The sequence below is a fragment of the Octopus sinensis genome, unplaced genomic scaffold (assembly GCF_006345805.1).
Source record: "Octopus sinensis unplaced genomic scaffold, ASM634580v1 Contig12511, whole genome shotgun sequence".
Taxonomy (NCBI): Eukaryota; Metazoa; Mollusca; class Cephalopoda; order Octopoda; family Octopodidae; genus Octopus; species Octopus sinensis.
Genome location: NW_021832606.1, coordinates 62,136 through 79,276, shown reverse-complemented (window position 1 = coordinate 79,276; position 17,141 = coordinate 62,136). Strand labels below are relative to the sequence as shown.

Sequence of the window (17,141 nt, the reverse complement as noted above, 5' to 3'; positions counted from 1 at the left end):
CCTCAAGGGAACAAAACGTGCAAGCCTGCGCTGTGAGTAAGCAGACCATAAACGTAATGTAACTCTGTTTTGCCAGTACTGTCCACACAATTGACAGGAGACCCGTTTTCGAGCAGGAATTGAATCAGCTTTGGATTTGATATGTTTTTGACAGCATAGTAGAGAGGAGTGAGGTTGAAGCAGTCCCTGATGAGGGTCGAGCCCCCCAGGTGTACGAGTGTCTAGGATGAGTGCGTTACTATACCTTGATGACATGGAAATTGTTGCATTGGGCCGCCTTGTGGAGAGGAGCGAAGGACTCGGCATTTCTATAAGACAAGCATCCACCATATTTGTGCATTTCGGAGATTATAGAACTCGTCGCCCCGATTTGCGAGGCCAAGGTCAATGGTGTCTCTACCAATTACAATACACGACAAACCTCCGGACTCTTTGTCGATCACGTTGATGTTGTACCTCAACGAAATGATTTTCCTGACCATTTCCAAGTTGTTGTCTTTAATGTGACTCAATAACTTTGACAGGTTTTTCTAAAAGTGAAATGGCAATCAAACTTTTCCGAGTTTTCTTTTTATATTCATTTTTTTGAACTAAGATTAGTCCTGTAGGCAAACCGTGATCGTGTCAATCGGAAATTCGACTTGGTAGTCGTTTAAATGCTTGGACTCCTCCAGGAACGCCCCCTCCCGGTAGGGTCTGGAGTGGAGATGGAGCTCATAGTTGTACGGATCCTTCAAAGTCTGCTAAGGTCAAACTCCGAGTTTACTGACGTGGCCTATTTCATTGATTATTTGAGTTTTGACATCCCAAATGGAGGCGGATGGGCAGACTTCTATTACTTTCTAAATTCGACCAAAGTGAATACTTCGGAACTAGTTTTTGGCACAACCACTCGAAGTAAAATTGTTTTTTGAGTCGGTTCAGAAATAGTTATGGACATTCGAGGACAAACCTATTTTTTAAATATTTCGAATTTTAGCGAACTTATTGTGTCAAGAACGAACCGCAAAAACGCAATTTCTGGTTTCATTAGAATTTGTTTAATAATGACTTTAGCATTAAAAAAGAATTCTTTCTCCGAGTATGCGCCATAGACCAGATTCCACATTTTTATTAACAACTGTATTTTGTAATTTAAGGTCCTAGAAATAATATTTTACATTTCTTTTTCAGACATTTGATACAAATTTTTGATTATAATAAAATTTTCAACTTTTGGCGTGTTTGTTATCCACGTTATAGATGACCAACGACTCGGCGAATATAACCAAACTAGAGAATATCCCTGCTTTTGTGGAAAATGTGCACTTTGATGGAATATCGCGCACATCACGACATTTCCTAATAAACTACATTCGTGATTTATTCAAATGTTCGAACTTGAAGGACGTTGGTGACCCCACTAGATCTAATCAAGGCAGATGATCACCAAGGCCCATGAAACTAAGCTCAAATTGGACTCTCTGGGAATATTCAGCAAGACTGACGTAGTGGTGGGTACGACCAACACTGAGGAACCTTCACTTTACGACATAACCTTTGATGTGAAGGAGAAAGGCCGACTGACGGGAAGTTGTGACGTGTCTACTGGCAAATCCGACTCTTTTCTGGTTTGTTATTGCACTGAGTGTGCAGAGCTGGAGTCTGAATATGCCCAACACGCTCGGAAGGTGCGAGGAATTGTCGTCTTCCTATGTTGTGGGACTGAGGGAGAAAGCTTCTCTTTGAAGGCCGAGAAACCATTCGGCTTTGATCTTAGTAAAAGGTGGTCATTTTTGGTAGAAATATTAAGAATATCTATTGAGTTATTCCGTCAAAGTCAGGAACATGATTGGAACACATCCAGACTTACGGGAACGGGGATCTTGGCTGAGTATTTGGTTAGGGGGTCCCTTAACTGCAGACAAACTCCCGATTTGGTACTCACAGCCTTCGTTGGGAGGGAGTGTGGAGACATTTGGGTGGACTGGGTGGGAAAGACGTATCCTTCGACGTGAGGGGACAATTCGGACACAGTCTCAAGTCCTCCATCAAAGTAATATTCTTTTTATTTTCCAGCACGTGTTCTCTACGTCCACTTGTGCGGATCTCCTCGTCCCCACACCCGGATTCGCTTTCAAGTTAACCCAGGTCTCCACATCGATATATTTCCAATATTAATAATTGTAATATATTTAGGAATTGGCTGGACTGGGAGGGGATACTTGTTTTGTGAGCAATGAAGTTTCGTTGCTTGCGTGTGTCGAACCGATAGAAAAATACGTATATTAATAAGATGATTGTGTAGCTTATCGAGTTGAAATTGGGCGGCGGAATTGTTTTGCCTGGTTCGGGGGAGTCCAACCTCTGCGACCGGTATTTCCACGGAGGGCCGTTGAGGCTGCGGGGGTTTCAACTGAACGGGCTGGGTCCGTCCTCCGATGGTTAATTGGTGATGTAATGGATGTAGACGCAATGCTCGGCGGGAATGTCTTTTGGACTGCCAACGCTCATTTGTATTTCCCATTCCCCTTTCTGTCGTCCTCACATCCTCTCAACCGATTATTTACTCTCCAAACGTTTGTCAATAGTGGGGCCTTGTCTTGTGCATTTTCTGGCGTGTCTGAGTTGTTGGGGGATTACAGGTTGGCTGTGGGGGTGGGGATGGTCACTTCACTGGCCAATGTGTGTCGTGTCGAATGCAATTTTGTGGTGCCGGTTGTGTCGGCTGCTCATGACAGGTCGTCTGTCTTATTATTTTTAGGACTTGTCGGGGATTTCAGTTCGCTCTTGGAGTTAATTTTTAACACATTTATTAGTAATGTTACATGTGATATTCTCCCAGTTATTATCCGCCATTTTCTAGTTCGAATTATTATCCTCTGAGTTAATTTTAAAACACTTTTATAAGTTGAGAATTACGATAATTTCAAAAATATCATAAAAATCAATTTTATACAAATAAAAATCTAATCAATCACAAAAATGATTAGAGCAATACAAAAGTTGATTGTGCTAGGTTAAGATCCATAAAGCTGAGAATATCTATAATGACATTCCTGAATGTACCACAGTAATTTATATCTGCCTTTTCTCCAATCATGATGTGTAAGTTACGTTAATCTACATTTCTGATGTGTCCATCGAGTCAATCTTCAACTTTGCTACTTCTATTTCGAATGATCATATTTGTTCGAATACACCTACTTCTCAAAAGTCCGGTTTATTTTTATACATTTTGGATTGTCGACGTATGTGCATTTAACTATAAAAATGAACTTTATGAGAGACGTAAGTTTTGTACGTCAAGACAAGTGAGATGACATTGTTGAATGGTAAAATGACGTAATAAATACACTAAATGTACAGACATATCAGTCATGGCCCATTAATATTTATTAAAATAAACTAAAATCCGATATTTCGACAGGAAAACAAAAAGCTGATTTTATCACATTTGAGTAAAATCGACTTTTCGAATGTACTTTGGATGGAACTATATCGAATGTCTCAATAGATTGGTCAATTAATATTAAACCAAATATTGGTTTCCAATGATCAATCAATTTGTGTTTGCTGCCTTACACTACTCAGGTAACAATTTATTGGGATATTATAACACTCAGTCAGACCTCCCCAACTCAAAAAGCAGGGAAACCACCCATCCTTCCAAACACAGGATTTTGGATAAAATCAGTTTGAATTCAGGACTTGGCGAGGCAAGTCTGAGGAAGGCAGTCAACACCAAATTTAGTTGGCGGTCCGTCAGGTCGTGGTTGGAGTTGGTGGCCAAGAATTTCCACATCAGTCTCAGTTTGTCAATTTCTGGAGAAATTAGAGGGAATGAAGGTACGTGTTGAAAGGAAGCACATTATTGATAATGCTTCTGCGTTTTGATTTATTTTTTACCGCTTGCGTATTTATTGCTGAAATTTAATTAATCAATAATATTGAAATTTATTATTAATTAAATAAATAATATTTCCGATCAACAAATCGACAATGTATGAAATAATTAATTGTAATTTTAGACAACTTATATAAGATGGAGTAAAAAGTTAGTTAGTTCTTTATATTAATTAATTATAAATTAGTTTTAAGAAACATTAAATTAATTTGTTTAGCGCGGTAAAATATATTTTTGGTGGGCAGTTGTTATATATTATAGAAAATGACGGAAGACACATTCAACATACTAGTGGCCACAGATATCCACCTGGGGTATGCAGAGAAGGACCCCATCCGAGGAGACGACAGTTTTATAACATTTGAAGAAATCCTACAACAAGCTGTCTCCAACTCAGTGGACTTGATCTTACTGGGCGGAGATTTATTTCACGACAACAGACCCTCCTGCAACACTCTCCACAGAACAGCCAATCTCATTCGAAAATACTGCTTTGGCTGTGGAGACTGCCGATTCCAAATCCTGAGTGACCAGGCCACCAACTTTGGCCGTTCGGACTTCAAATGGGCCAACCACGGAGATCCCCACCTCAACATCGCCTTCCCTATATTCTCCATCCACGGTGTGCTCACTCACTGACTGAATTAGGCAATCACGATGACCCGACAGGCCAGAAGAATCTGTCTTGTCTGGACATTCTCCATTCCGTGGGGTTGCTCAACTATTTCGGTTTTTCCGAGGAGTTGGGAGAAGTGGTGGTGAATCCTCTCCTCCTCTCGAAGGGGGGGACAAGACTGAGCATATATGGACTGGGGTCGGTCAGGGACGAGCGGCTGAGACGGTCTGTTCTATTTGGACTATAAATAGCATTTTTGAGCATCGGAAAGTAAAGTTATTACGTCCTGCTGAACACTGGGAGGAGTGGTTCAACATATTCGTCATCCACCAAAACCGTGTGCCCCACGGACCAAAGAACTACATCCCCGAGGAGTACTTGGCTCACTTCATTGACCTGGTCATATGGGGACACGAACACGAGAGTCTGATTGACCCAGTCCTCAACCCCATCACTCAATTCCACGTCTCCCAACCAGGCTCTTCCGTGGCCACTGCCCTCAGTGAAGGGGAGTCCAAGCCTAAACATGTCGGCCTCCTCCAAGTAAACATGTCTTCTCTTCGTTGTAGGTCACAGGGCGGCAATTCAAAATGAATAAAATTGAATTAAAGACAGTCCGCCCATTCATTTTTGAATCGATTTGTATTGATTCCATTTTTGATAGTTTTTGCGACTCTTCCAAGATTGAGAGTCATGTGAAGGCAGAGATTGATAGTATCCTCACGAGGGTCCACTCTGGTTGTTATTCTGGGGGCACTCGGATGTCCTTCCATTGGTTAGAGTTAGAGTCGATCTCACTGGGGGATTCGAGTCATTCTCCACTTTTAAGCTGGCACAACAGTTTTTTGACCGGGTCGCAAATCCCCGTGACATTGTGACTTTCTTCCGCTCAAACAAAAAGAACTCTAAAAATGACAGTTCAAACTTAAAAAAACAGGAAACTGTTAATAAATCAGCCAACATTGTCGACATGGTGAGACAGAGGTTCTCGGCCACAGTATTGTGACTATTGGACACGTAGGCTGTGAACCCTGACTCGTCGGGGCAAAGACTGAATTTGTTGACTGAGAAGGGATTGACTGACGCTGTCGAGTCGTTTGTAGTGAAGGATGACAAGGATGCCCTCGTCAATTTGGTCGGCAAACAAATAAAGTTCATAAATGTATTGAATTGACTGATTTTAAGGAAAATGTGCAAAAAGTGAAATTAGAAGAGGCATTCGACGAAACCAACGTGGATATGCATATTGTCCGTTGTAGGGCTATGCTTAAGGCAGAGCAGTTGGGGGATCCGTTGGTAAGATTGACCTTTTATTTGAGGGGACCACCAACGTCAAGGAAAACGGTGGTAGGGTTACTAAGAAATCCGCAAAACCAACTTCTCGAAAAAGAAAAGTTCAGATTTGATTTTTCTATTTCCAAATTGTTTTTTTTGTTTTGTATTCAAATAACTTTTTATCCAAATGATTGCGTATTAGCTATTCCATATTTTGTTTGTGTTGATATAAGTGTAGCAGTGGGATGCGCCAAAAATGATGCTTCTTTATTTTTGTATCTGGTACTCCTTGCTTATCTATATTTTATAAGATAAAAATAGTATTAATACATTTAGCCATCAGAAGCCAGACCATTGCAAGATTTACTAAACTTTTTCCCCTCCAACTTGTTTTTGAAAAAAAATTTTTCATCGAGATTTCACTCCAGTTGGATAAATCTACCGATGTTGATAATTGCAGTCGACTAATTGGGTTTTGCTAATCTATAATGCAACGTTTACAACAAAAATTGTTAGTGAGATCAAACGTGCAAAAATAGTGCAACTGGGTATGACATGATTCCACTCACAACATACAAGAATTGATTGTAAAAATCATTTTTTATCAAATTTGATATTTTCAATTCAAGCTTGTCGTTAGGTCGGAGAAAAACTGTTATATCCATGATCTCAATACTTGAAAAAGTAAAGACCAATCACCGATTAGCTCTATCTGCACATTGTCCCGAATAATGAACAAAATGTTTACAGTAAATTGTCTAGTCACACAGAGAATACAACATTGTTTTTTGAACTCCACTGTGAGTTCCCATGAATGGCTCAAATAATACATTAACTCCTATTTGTCTGAATATCACGAAGGCGTTTGACAATGAATGGCATCTATAACTTTTAGCGAGAGTCAAAAGACCTGAAATGTTTTAATTGAATCAGAAATTTCTTTAAATATAAAAAAAACTTTACATCTGTGTTGGAAACAATGTATCGAAGCCTCTGGCATCAAAGAAGGATTCCACGGGAATCTCTGTTCAGTTCTATGCTATTCAACATTTACATGGCTAATATTCTGAAACCAGCGAAATATGACTGTTGTTTAGTTATTTACGAAAATGATATTTTAACAAAGAATAGATTATGAGATCATGCAATACATAGCGCAGATTGATCAAACTACTTGATGAATAAAATGTGTCCTCAGTAAAGGTCTTTCTCTAGCATCAGACAAATGCACAGTTACTCATATAGCTAGAAAGAGAAATAATAGACACGATAAAAGTTGACTATCTGATTTCAAACAAAATCTGGGAGTTGTATTACTTTGGAGTTGTATTTCAAAATAATGGAAAACTACTTAAAGGATGTAAATTAGAAAGCAGAGGGCGACCAAAATACCGACAAGTCTAATTCATTTCAACATGGATGCGAAAACTTTCATTTTTGTCTACAAGTCTGTGGTGGAGTCAATATTATTACGAAGATTATTATATGCATGCAGAATTTTAATACTTTGTGATAAAAATCAAACCATCATCAACTTACAAATATCTATCTTGCAAATATCTATCTTGCATCAGACAGAATAAGCCTCCGGACTGTTTAAGGCTGCTGCCTCTGGCTAGCCAGTGATTAGAGTTTATAAAATTAACAAAATCTTCTGTACCATTTTTTTATTAGATGTAATAGACATTTAAAAAAATCTGGCCCAGTAAATACTTTTTCTGAACATCTACCACTAGTTTTTGTTAAGTAGAACTGATTCTTCAAGTAAATATTTGTGCTTCAGGTACTCTCCGATAGTGACCAGATGAATTTTTCCATCATTTTAGCCTAAAGAATTGAGAAGCTTCTTTTGTAGACACCACATCAATGTTTAAGTCCATAAAAAATCAAAGAAGCATAAGTTCACTTGGAAGAAGAATTTAACTCAATCCACTTTCAAAAGAGGTATGAAATCGAAAGTGTATCTTGTATTCTATAAATTTTGACTGGATTTTATCGTCCATCATTTCATATTCGAATTGCTCAATATCGACTAATCCAATGAAATAGTTGTACAGTGAGAGAGCGTGTTCATAAATTGCTTTGAACAAGTTCACTCCATTTAGTTTTGTATTTGCTATTTTTTAAATTCGCGTGTCTACTTCTCCAATAATTATTTTCAGCATGTCTGGTTTTTGGACTTTTTGAATTAAACTTTAAGTGCTCACAAATACTTATATCCATCGATTTCGTCAACTTTTTCTTCCGTTGATAGCAATGCGGCATTCGTGGCCGACTTTTCCAGATTTTTTCCAGCTCAGGTGCACAAAAATATTTTTTCTTCAAGATAGAAATTTATTTTTTGATCCAAAAGAATCAATATGTAATCACTGTAACAAAGCTAAAAAATCCGTTGACCATTAAGCAATACGATGTAACAGAATGTTAATAAAACAAAATAATTAATAGTTATTTAGCTTCCGTTTTCGCTATTTGTAGTTTTTTGTGGCATCAACCTCACCCTCGTAGGACCCACGTTCAGTGCAAGGATGGGCAGATCCATGTTAACGCGCAGTTCAGGGGTTACCTCCTCAACAGGCATCGATAACCCGTGCCTTGTCTTGGCTTGCATGCTCTTTAAGATCTTCTGCAACACCAGTGTCTGGATATATTTCTTCACCATGTCCTTCATTGTTCTAGGTTGTTGTTGAAGAATTTTGGCACTATTGCGTCCCAAGTCATGACGACAGGGACGATTTTTACTTTTGTCCGCTGGATCGCTCTTATATCATTCGCCAGCAAATCGTGGAACTTCCCAACTTCTACCTGCTTGAGACAATTTGTGAAGTGATCCTCACCTCGATAAGTGTAATTGTGTTGCTCGATTTGTCATGAAAAAATATGTCGGGCTTGTTATTCGGGATAGCATTATCAGTCGGAAATCTTATATCAACTTGGATCACAAAATGGCGAGTACTGATGTCAAAAAGGAAGTGGAAATCGAGTGGTATTTTGTGAGAATTCTAATAAAAGAAGAATAGCTAGTTAATTGAGTTATATTGTTATCATAGTCATTGTTAACAATCATCAAATACTTTTTTGAATGATTAAATTATTTTGGAAATTAGGAATTTTGTCATATCGTTGTCTTAACCCGAACGACGGGTTGTCTGATTATTCCGCGCATCGAGATTATTACGTTAATATTACGTTATATAATTATTACGTTAATTTGTAGCAATTATGTCAAAATTGAACTAAAATAACAAACATTACGAAGAAAATAGTGTCGAAGGAATTATGGACTGGGCTTCGTTTTCATCTAAAAAACAAAAGGAGGCTAAGAATAGGAAATTGAGGGTGGTCACATTGGAAGAGTTGTCGACTCATTGTACTCACCAAGACGTATGGATTTCCTTAAGAGGTTTATTTTCCAACAAAAGTCCCTGAAGGACATGTCTTCGACATAACTGATTATTTAGCGTTTCATCCGGGAGGAGTTGATGAAATTATGAGTGCGGCTGGTGGGGATGCTTCCAAACTGTTTGATGAGGTTCTGTGAGAGTAAAGTAACTGTTTAAGAACCATCCCTGGGTTGATGCTCTCACAATTTTAAAAAATTATAAAATTGGAAATCTCAAATGAGTAACTTAACTACTAACATACTAATATGTGACATGGTTTGCGCGATACCTATGGGCCGCGCGATACCTGACGTGACCTTGAAATGTGCAATTATGACATTGATGGGATTAAATTATAAATCTTTTAATTAGACCGCGACTCATTCTTATCATTTAATAATTTACTAAATTAGCTAAAGACTCTCTCATTTTGACAAAAAATTATATTTGTAAGAATTTAATTATCAGAAATTAATTTTTTTGGTGGAAAACCTAAATTTCTTAAGTTATTTCTAGCGTGCAAGTATGTTTTGCAGCAATGTCCTCGTACAAAGGTTATGTAAAGAATAGTTTGGAATATCAAATTTTAAAAGATGTTTTACAGGATAAATTTCCTGAACATCTTACAAAGCAAAAAAAATATAGACTAGTTAAGAAAATTGAAAATTTTACTGTAATTAATGAAAGGTATCATACAAATTGTAAATGTATAGATTGTATCTTAAATGTGCGAATTCAGATCACAAGCTAGTGATTTGTCTGGACAATGAACCCGAAATGGAGATCGTTGCTAAAAGTTTGCATGACTTCTTGCATGGAGGAGTTAACAAAATTGAATATGAATGTCGACAACGATATTTCACAGTTAAAAATGAGATTATTCGAAAAGTCATTCGAAACTGTGAAATTTGTAAATTTGCGTGACCCTTAAAAGTTTTAACTTTTTAAATCCTAGATTGGAGATATAAATAACCATGTCTTTGCATCTTGCCCAAATGAAAGATTTCAGATATATCTTATAGATCTGAAAAGTTTTTCTACTATAAATAAAAATTTTAAATGGATTTTAACGGTCATTGACGTATATAGCAGGTTAGTTTTTTCAACAATTTTCATAGATTTGCATTTGCGAGGTCGCTCTACACTAAGTCCTCAAATGAAGTTTGTGAAAACCTTATTTTTCTTAAATGGTCCGTGTCAATTTCTTCAGTCCGATAATGGGACTGAATTCAAGAATCGTGAAATGACCAATCTATGTGAGGAATTCAATATCAAACGAATTCACGGAAGGCCAAACAATCCCCGCTCACAAGGATTGTCGAACGCTTCAACCAGTCAATTACAAGAAAAATGGCAAAAATGATCGACAATGATAATAAAAAGTGGCTGGAAAAATTAGAAAATGCAGTGTACAGTTATAACATTTCTGTCCACTCATCTTCTAATGAGAGCCCTTTTGAAAGATACCGGGGAATAAGTGGAATAAATACAATATTTTATGTTGTAATTATAAAATTATTCCTTAGATAATTCAAGTAATGATTTGTTGAGTCCTGATCAAGTCGATGATGCAAACAATTGTCCGAGTCCAATTGAAAATTCATGTAATTTGAATTTCTATATGTAGATGATTGTAATTATTCGTTTACAAGTCCGAAAAGATTGCGACTGAATAAGTTTGAATCTCCATATTATCCATCTGCAGAAATTATCAGTATTTTATCAAACAATCGCGTTGAGGTAGTATAAACATTCAAATTTAATAGATAAAAAATTCGATGAGCGAAATTCGGTTGTGCCAATGTCCAGACTTAAAAAATAATTAACAAGTTATTATTCTTTGAAGTTTAATATTAATTACAATATTGACATTAAGTTAAGCTGCAAGGTCACGTCAGGTATCGCGCGGCCCATAGGTATCACGCAAACCATGTCACATAATATGTAATAATTAGGGCAATTTAAGTTAAAAAAGTTAAAATATATGAAAATGTGTATTTTGGCTTAAAAGTAAAAATAAAGTATTTTTTAAATGAAATAGTTACTTATTAAAGAAAAAAATAAAGTTAAAAAAGTTAAAAAAATTTTTTTATAAAGTTAAAAATTTTAACTTTATTTAAAATAGCGCGTGGGTGTTTAGTATGCCAAGAACTGCAAAAACAATGTATTTTAAGGCAAAAAAAATTGTTATTGAATATCCGCTGGAGTTTTTATTACGAGAGAATGGCGAGTTGCAATGTCAACTTTGCTTATGCACAGTCAGGTGTGAGAAAAAGCATTTTGTGAATTCTCACCGAGAATCGAAGAAGCACTCAAATTTATTAAGTTTTTACAAATTAATATAATTTTTAGAGAATAATTTCTATCAGCCTTGTTTGGACGAGTTACCCAATGATGACTGGTCAATGCAAGTCACTAAAGCATTTATTCAATGCGATATACCCTTGCATAAATTGACTATGCCTCCTCTAAAGAATTTATTCAAGAATACTTCTTTGCCTCTTCCTTCCCAATACAAAGCAAGAATGTGCGTTAAACAATTGAAAACTGAATATATTGTATTATTTCAAGAAAAGTTTAGGTTTATGAATATATAATTTTTTAGAAATCAACTTGTATTCGCCATAAGTGACGAGGTCACTATTCGTAGTCAAAAATTTGTTGCAGTTTTAATGGGGATACTTAAAAATCCCGATAAAACTTATTTGATTTCTTTCGTAAAAATTGATAAAACTTCTACCAAAGAAACAATTATTCAAATTGTTGACGATACGATTAAATGCGTTTTAATTGAAAGACAAAATTTCCTTCTCCTAATAACAGATTCCGCTAAATATATGCTAGCAGGTTTTAATTTAACATATAATTATAGCTGGAAAAGTTCTTAAGCTTTTATATTCAAGGTTATTTCACGTAACTTGTGTTGCTCATCTGATGCATAATTGTTCAATGAAAATCAGGACTATTTATCCTGAAATTGATTCTCTTATTGCATCAATTCAAGCGGCAATAACAAAAAATAACAAGAGAAAACGACTATTTAATGAAATTGGAATTCCACCTCATGTAGTTTTAACTAGATGGGGTACTTGGCTAACTGCTGCATTTTATTATGCAAAAAATTTAATACATGTGATAAACATTTTCAAAACAATTCCTGATGATGGAATCATTGTTCAGGCTGCAAAAAATAGCCTAAGAGATGAATCTCTAGTAAAAAGCTTAAGTTCTATTGTTAGAAATTATTCGACAATTCCAGGTAAAACTAGTTTAATAATAGCAGAATTATTGTGCAAATTTGAAAGTTCTCACTCCTCAATAGAGTTAGCTTACAATGAGCTAAAGAATTTAAAATTTGACGACGAATCAGATATAATTGAAAAATATTTGAATGAACGATTACAAAAAAATGATTTATGTCAAATTATAAGAATGACAAATTCATCAATTTCTCCTGAAGAATATTGTATGCTTTTAAAGTGTCAGCCTTCATCCTCTTCCATAGAACGATGCTTCTCTCAAATTAAAAACTTTATGAGGGATAACAGAAATTTTAATATTGAAAATATAGAGAATTATGTTATATGTTTGTATAATAAATGATTCTTAAGTTAAAATTTGTTAGGTTAAAATTTTTGTTTTATAGGTTAAAATTTGGTTATTTTTAGGTTAAAAAGTTAAAATTTTTAGGTTAAAAAATCGAAGTTTTTAGGTTAAAAAAAAATTGCCCTAGTAATAATGTAAATTGACTACGGGACTCAAACTGGGGTCACTTTTCTAACATATTTATTTTTTAAATTTGGATTCTTAAATATTTGATTTGGAAAAGTGGTAAAAAACGGCTCTTCAATTTGTCGAAATTTCCAAAAATGTCAAAAATTGGTTTTTCTCCAAAACTATTTGCCGACCCCAGGTTTATTACACCAAAAATATTATTGGATGATATCAAAAAACACACGAATTAGAATAACGGGGGAATAGGGTGACGTCTCTGATGTTTTTTATTCCCAGAAAAGACTGCAGAAGTCTTTCCACTCCCAGTCCAAAGCCCCCGTGAGGAGGACAGCCATGTCGCCTCATTTCCAGGTACCAATTCAAATTCTGCCTCGTCTGTTCCTCAAACCCGTCCATCCTTCCCAACAATTCATCCTCGTCCATCTCCCGAAGAGAACCTCCAGCAATCTCCCCGACATCAGGCCCCACTAAATCAAACGCCAAAGCCTACAAAAACGTTTAGAAGACAAACTAGGCCGGTTGGGGACTTTTTGACATAAAATGATTTCATTTCGGCTGGAAAATCAGTTATAAACACGGGTGATCCTCCAAAATAGTCACACAAAAACATTTCGTGCTCCTTCGAAATGTCGACCCCCTTCTACGACAAAAATTCAATCACCAAACTAACCCGAACTTGTCTTTTAAATCTATTATTTGATGTACTGAGAATTGCCAGAACTTGGTCATAGGAGACCCTCAATTTAAAAAACCGAGTCTACCAACCTCGGATACGGGACTTGGACATATCGGCCAATTTTGCCTTTTTTGTGAGACAGTGGTACCTTTGACTGAGTCGTGGTGTGCGCTGATGGTGGCCATGTCGTTCTCCACAGACGCAATCAGCTGAGAAGATATGACAGAAATCATATTTTCGACAAACTATGTTAACAATGAGAGTCACAACGCTCATTAGTTGTTCCAAGGAGTCCAGAAATGCCATTTCGGCCTCAAGCATGTAGAATTCTGCCAAGTGATGTCGACTACTGTCCGAATAATCTGCCCGGAACACAGGACCAAGGCAATAAACCTTGGAAACTGACCTTAACCCTCAAATTGTATTGTTACGTCATCAGTGACTCGAGGTGGAGTTGACTAGAAACAGTCAAATAGACCAAAAATTCAAAAAATCTTTTATTTGAGGTCTCGCCCTGGGAGACGGGACATCCCTCGACCGAGAACACGTTGCTGCCCCCCTCGCAGTCGTTTCTGGTGAGGACGGGACAATTTATGAGCACAAAGTTGTGTTTCTACATAATGGGCCGACTAATACTTTGAAGTAATTGTGGGTGAGCCACGTCAATTCACTGCGGCAACGTAAAATCGACGAAAACAAATCAGTTTTGGGCCGGAGATGAGGGAAGTTTCTTAAATAGTCGACTGATAAAGCCTGGGAGGCGTAAAGTGGGTAGTTCTGTTGTTTTGAACTATAAATTAAACCTTCGAGTCATTTCTGCCAAGACACTCAAAATCTTGAGCCAAAAGTTCAAGAAACTGTTTAGAACCGACACTCCGAATAAGACGGCCGGTCACTCTCACCGCAGATCCGTACAGACCTTCCCTTTAAATAGAGAACTGAGGACCAACTCTTTGAGGTGGGGGTCTTGGACTACGATTTGAAGTTTGTTGTGGCTATGGCCGTCGTTTATATGCAGGAAAGTGTGGGATCTGAATTTGCGGACATACTTGACCCATCCCTTTGATGTTTTACTTTGATCTACCTGGACTGTGATCAATTCATTCGAACAGTCTTGTTGAACTGATTTGGAGAGTATTTCACTTATTGATGTGAATAAATTACGAATTGGCCAATTTCGGACTAAAATTATTCATAAACACAACCATTAAACATGTTATAATAAATTTTATTCAATTTAATATTATTTTTAAAATTCATATTTATCACCGCGTGTCTTATTCAATAAACTGTCTGTTGTAGGTTGTTTTGTAATTAAGTAATAATGTTCCGTGTTTATATATTTTTTATTAATTATTAATATTGAATTTATAAATATAATTTTGGTGGTTAGCCAATTGGAATGTAATATTGTTTAAACCCTCTAATTTGTCATTCTTTTAATTTCTAGTGGTAGTCATTTTTTGTTAATGAATTCAAACGAAAATCCCTTCCGAGCTGGCAAAGAACTGGACATTGAGTCAGAGGGCGTCCTCCAAAATTATAATTTTAAAGACGGAAAATTTGTTTTGGCCGAGGTGGCTCCAGAAATGCAGAGGAACAGCATTTCTCGTGTAGATTTTGTAGAAGAACCGGTAACTGAGTCAAAATTGCCTAATGACCAATCCGAGGGTTCATCTTCGAACCAAATCCAGGTGATAGAAAAGCCCGCAGAAGAGAATGACGCCTCTCAAAACCCCCCTGATGAAAATGCAGTAAATCCTCTTCCAAAAAAACAAAAAAAGAGGAGAACAAATAACTCATGTTGTGCTGTCAATTAATATGACAAATGTTTCTTAATATTATTCTTTTCTTTACTCTTGTGGCAGTTTTATTTGGTTCGTTTCAAGTTTAATTAGTCCTTAGTAGCAGTCTGTTTTGTCGATATTGTCAAAATCAATAGCTTCTCTGCTGGATGTTTCGCTAATTTAATTTGTTTGTTTCATCGAAACAGTAATTTGATCATTTCTGAATTGTTTTTTATCTTTGATTTTGCTGGATAAGATATTTTCAAAAATGTGAATGGATTTGTAACTTGAGATAAAAAGTAATTATGATAATTTAATTCTTCGAGGTCATTAATCAAAGTTAAATTGAAACAATTGTGTTTATATGATTGATTTTGCTCAGTTCGAACGAACATGCTCGCGTCACATTTCTTATTGAAAGAAACTCCGCCTTTTTTGTTTTTGATTGATTGATGACTAACACAAGTGACCTGTCAATATTCTTGGATCTATCGGATTTCAAGTAAATTGAGGATTTGTTTAGCCAATAAACTGGACGCTGTTCGGCTTTTTTTGGTAAAAATCATGACTGGATTTGATTCTCCATTAAATGCACTCAGTTTATTCAGAACTATAATTTAAATCAAAAATGCGGTTTTTAGTGACACCATTGATATTAGATGTAGTGATAAAGTATTATTATGTCAAAAATTCCTTTCTATGTACTTTTTGAGGAATCAAAAGCACATTTAGGACACTAACTGACTTTCATAAAAGGACAGTAGTTTGATTTGTGGGTTTATTTTTTGAGCAAGATGGTCTCTAATAAAGTCGTCGTATTCTTGACCGAGAAGACAGTTGGTCTCGGAATAGTTCCCATTGACTTTTCCCGGGGGATTATATTTATTTCTGTAAATTTTTGTAAATAAAAATGATTGTCGTAATATGTGACGTGGGCAACCGATTATATTTTACTTTGGAAAATCTTAATTTTTTAAACCAGATAAGAATTAGGAAGTCAAAATATATGTGTAGATCGATTCAGGCTGTCATTGACCTGAAGGTCAGTCCGACAAATCTTAACCTTGAACAAATGATACTATTTTAATAATAGATTAACTTGAAGAACCTATTCTTCTAAACGCAACAATGAACAATAATAAATTAATAGTAAATCAGAAACTAAACAGATCTCACTCCAGCTTGCTGATATCCACTCTCCTTCTCTTGGAAGAAGAGCCTATTTCCAGCTGTCTCTTACTCCCCATTACCACATCTGATTTAACCATTGCATCTTCTTTAGCATTCATTAGGTTGTCTTCATTTTTGCATGCCATCTCCACAAGCCGGTTGGAACAAAAGCGTATTCTTCACCAGATACCTTCATTCCGTGCTTGTGTTCGATCATCATACTCTCGAGCGTTCTTTTCAGTACAACGGATTGGATGTATGTCCTCGTTCCTGCTCCAATAGATAGTTTCTTCATATAATTTTTGAAGCATTTCGAGACAACTTCATCCCATCTCATAACCACAGGAATTATTTTAACTTACAACTATACAGAAGCGAAAGCTCACTTGCCAGTAGATCATACTTGTGATACTTTTCAACTTCCCTCTGCTTGAGCCGATCCTGTGAAGTATCTCGAAGAATAATGTATTTTTACAAAAAAATATTAAGATTAATTATTTTTTCAGTCAGGCCATTGGTACCTTTTGAAGATCTAAATGAAACTTTTCATTCAGAAAAGAAGTAAAATTTTTAACAATCAAGTGAATCTAGATTATTGTAAAATTCTCGATCT

General features: G+C 36.2%; 2 protein-coding genes across 2 annotated transcripts; one reads left to right on the top strand and one right to left on the bottom strand.

The window, feature by feature from the left end:
• The first annotated feature begins 4,150 nt into the window (after nucleotides 1-4,150).
• Nucleotides 4,151-4,525, top strand: LOC115229370 (double-strand break repair protein MRE11-like). The gene has a single exon (XM_029799734.1). The coding sequence runs from the start codon at nucleotides 4,151-4,153 to the stop codon at nucleotides 4,523-4,525; it is 375 nt and encodes a 124-aa protein (XP_029655594.1).
• Nucleotides 4,526-13,105: 8,580 nt separating this feature from the next.
• On the bottom strand, nucleotides 13,106-16,674 carry LOC115229369 (probable asparagine--tRNA ligase, mitochondrial). Its single transcript, XM_036499184.1, is given in 8 exon segments — nucleotides 13,106-13,362; nucleotides 13,403-13,535; nucleotides 13,566-13,599; nucleotides 13,720-13,977; nucleotides 14,015-14,205; nucleotides 14,208-14,324; nucleotides 14,491-14,753; nucleotides 16,599-16,674. Coding segments are annotated over 8 exon segments (1,329 nt in total).
• Nucleotides 16,675-17,141: the final 467 nt, after the last annotated feature.

Excerpts from the sequence above, each read along its gene's own strand:
- LOC115229370 (XM_029799734.1), top strand. The coding sequence starts at position 4,151 with ATGACGGAAGACACATTCAACATACTAGTGGCCACAGATATCCACCTG.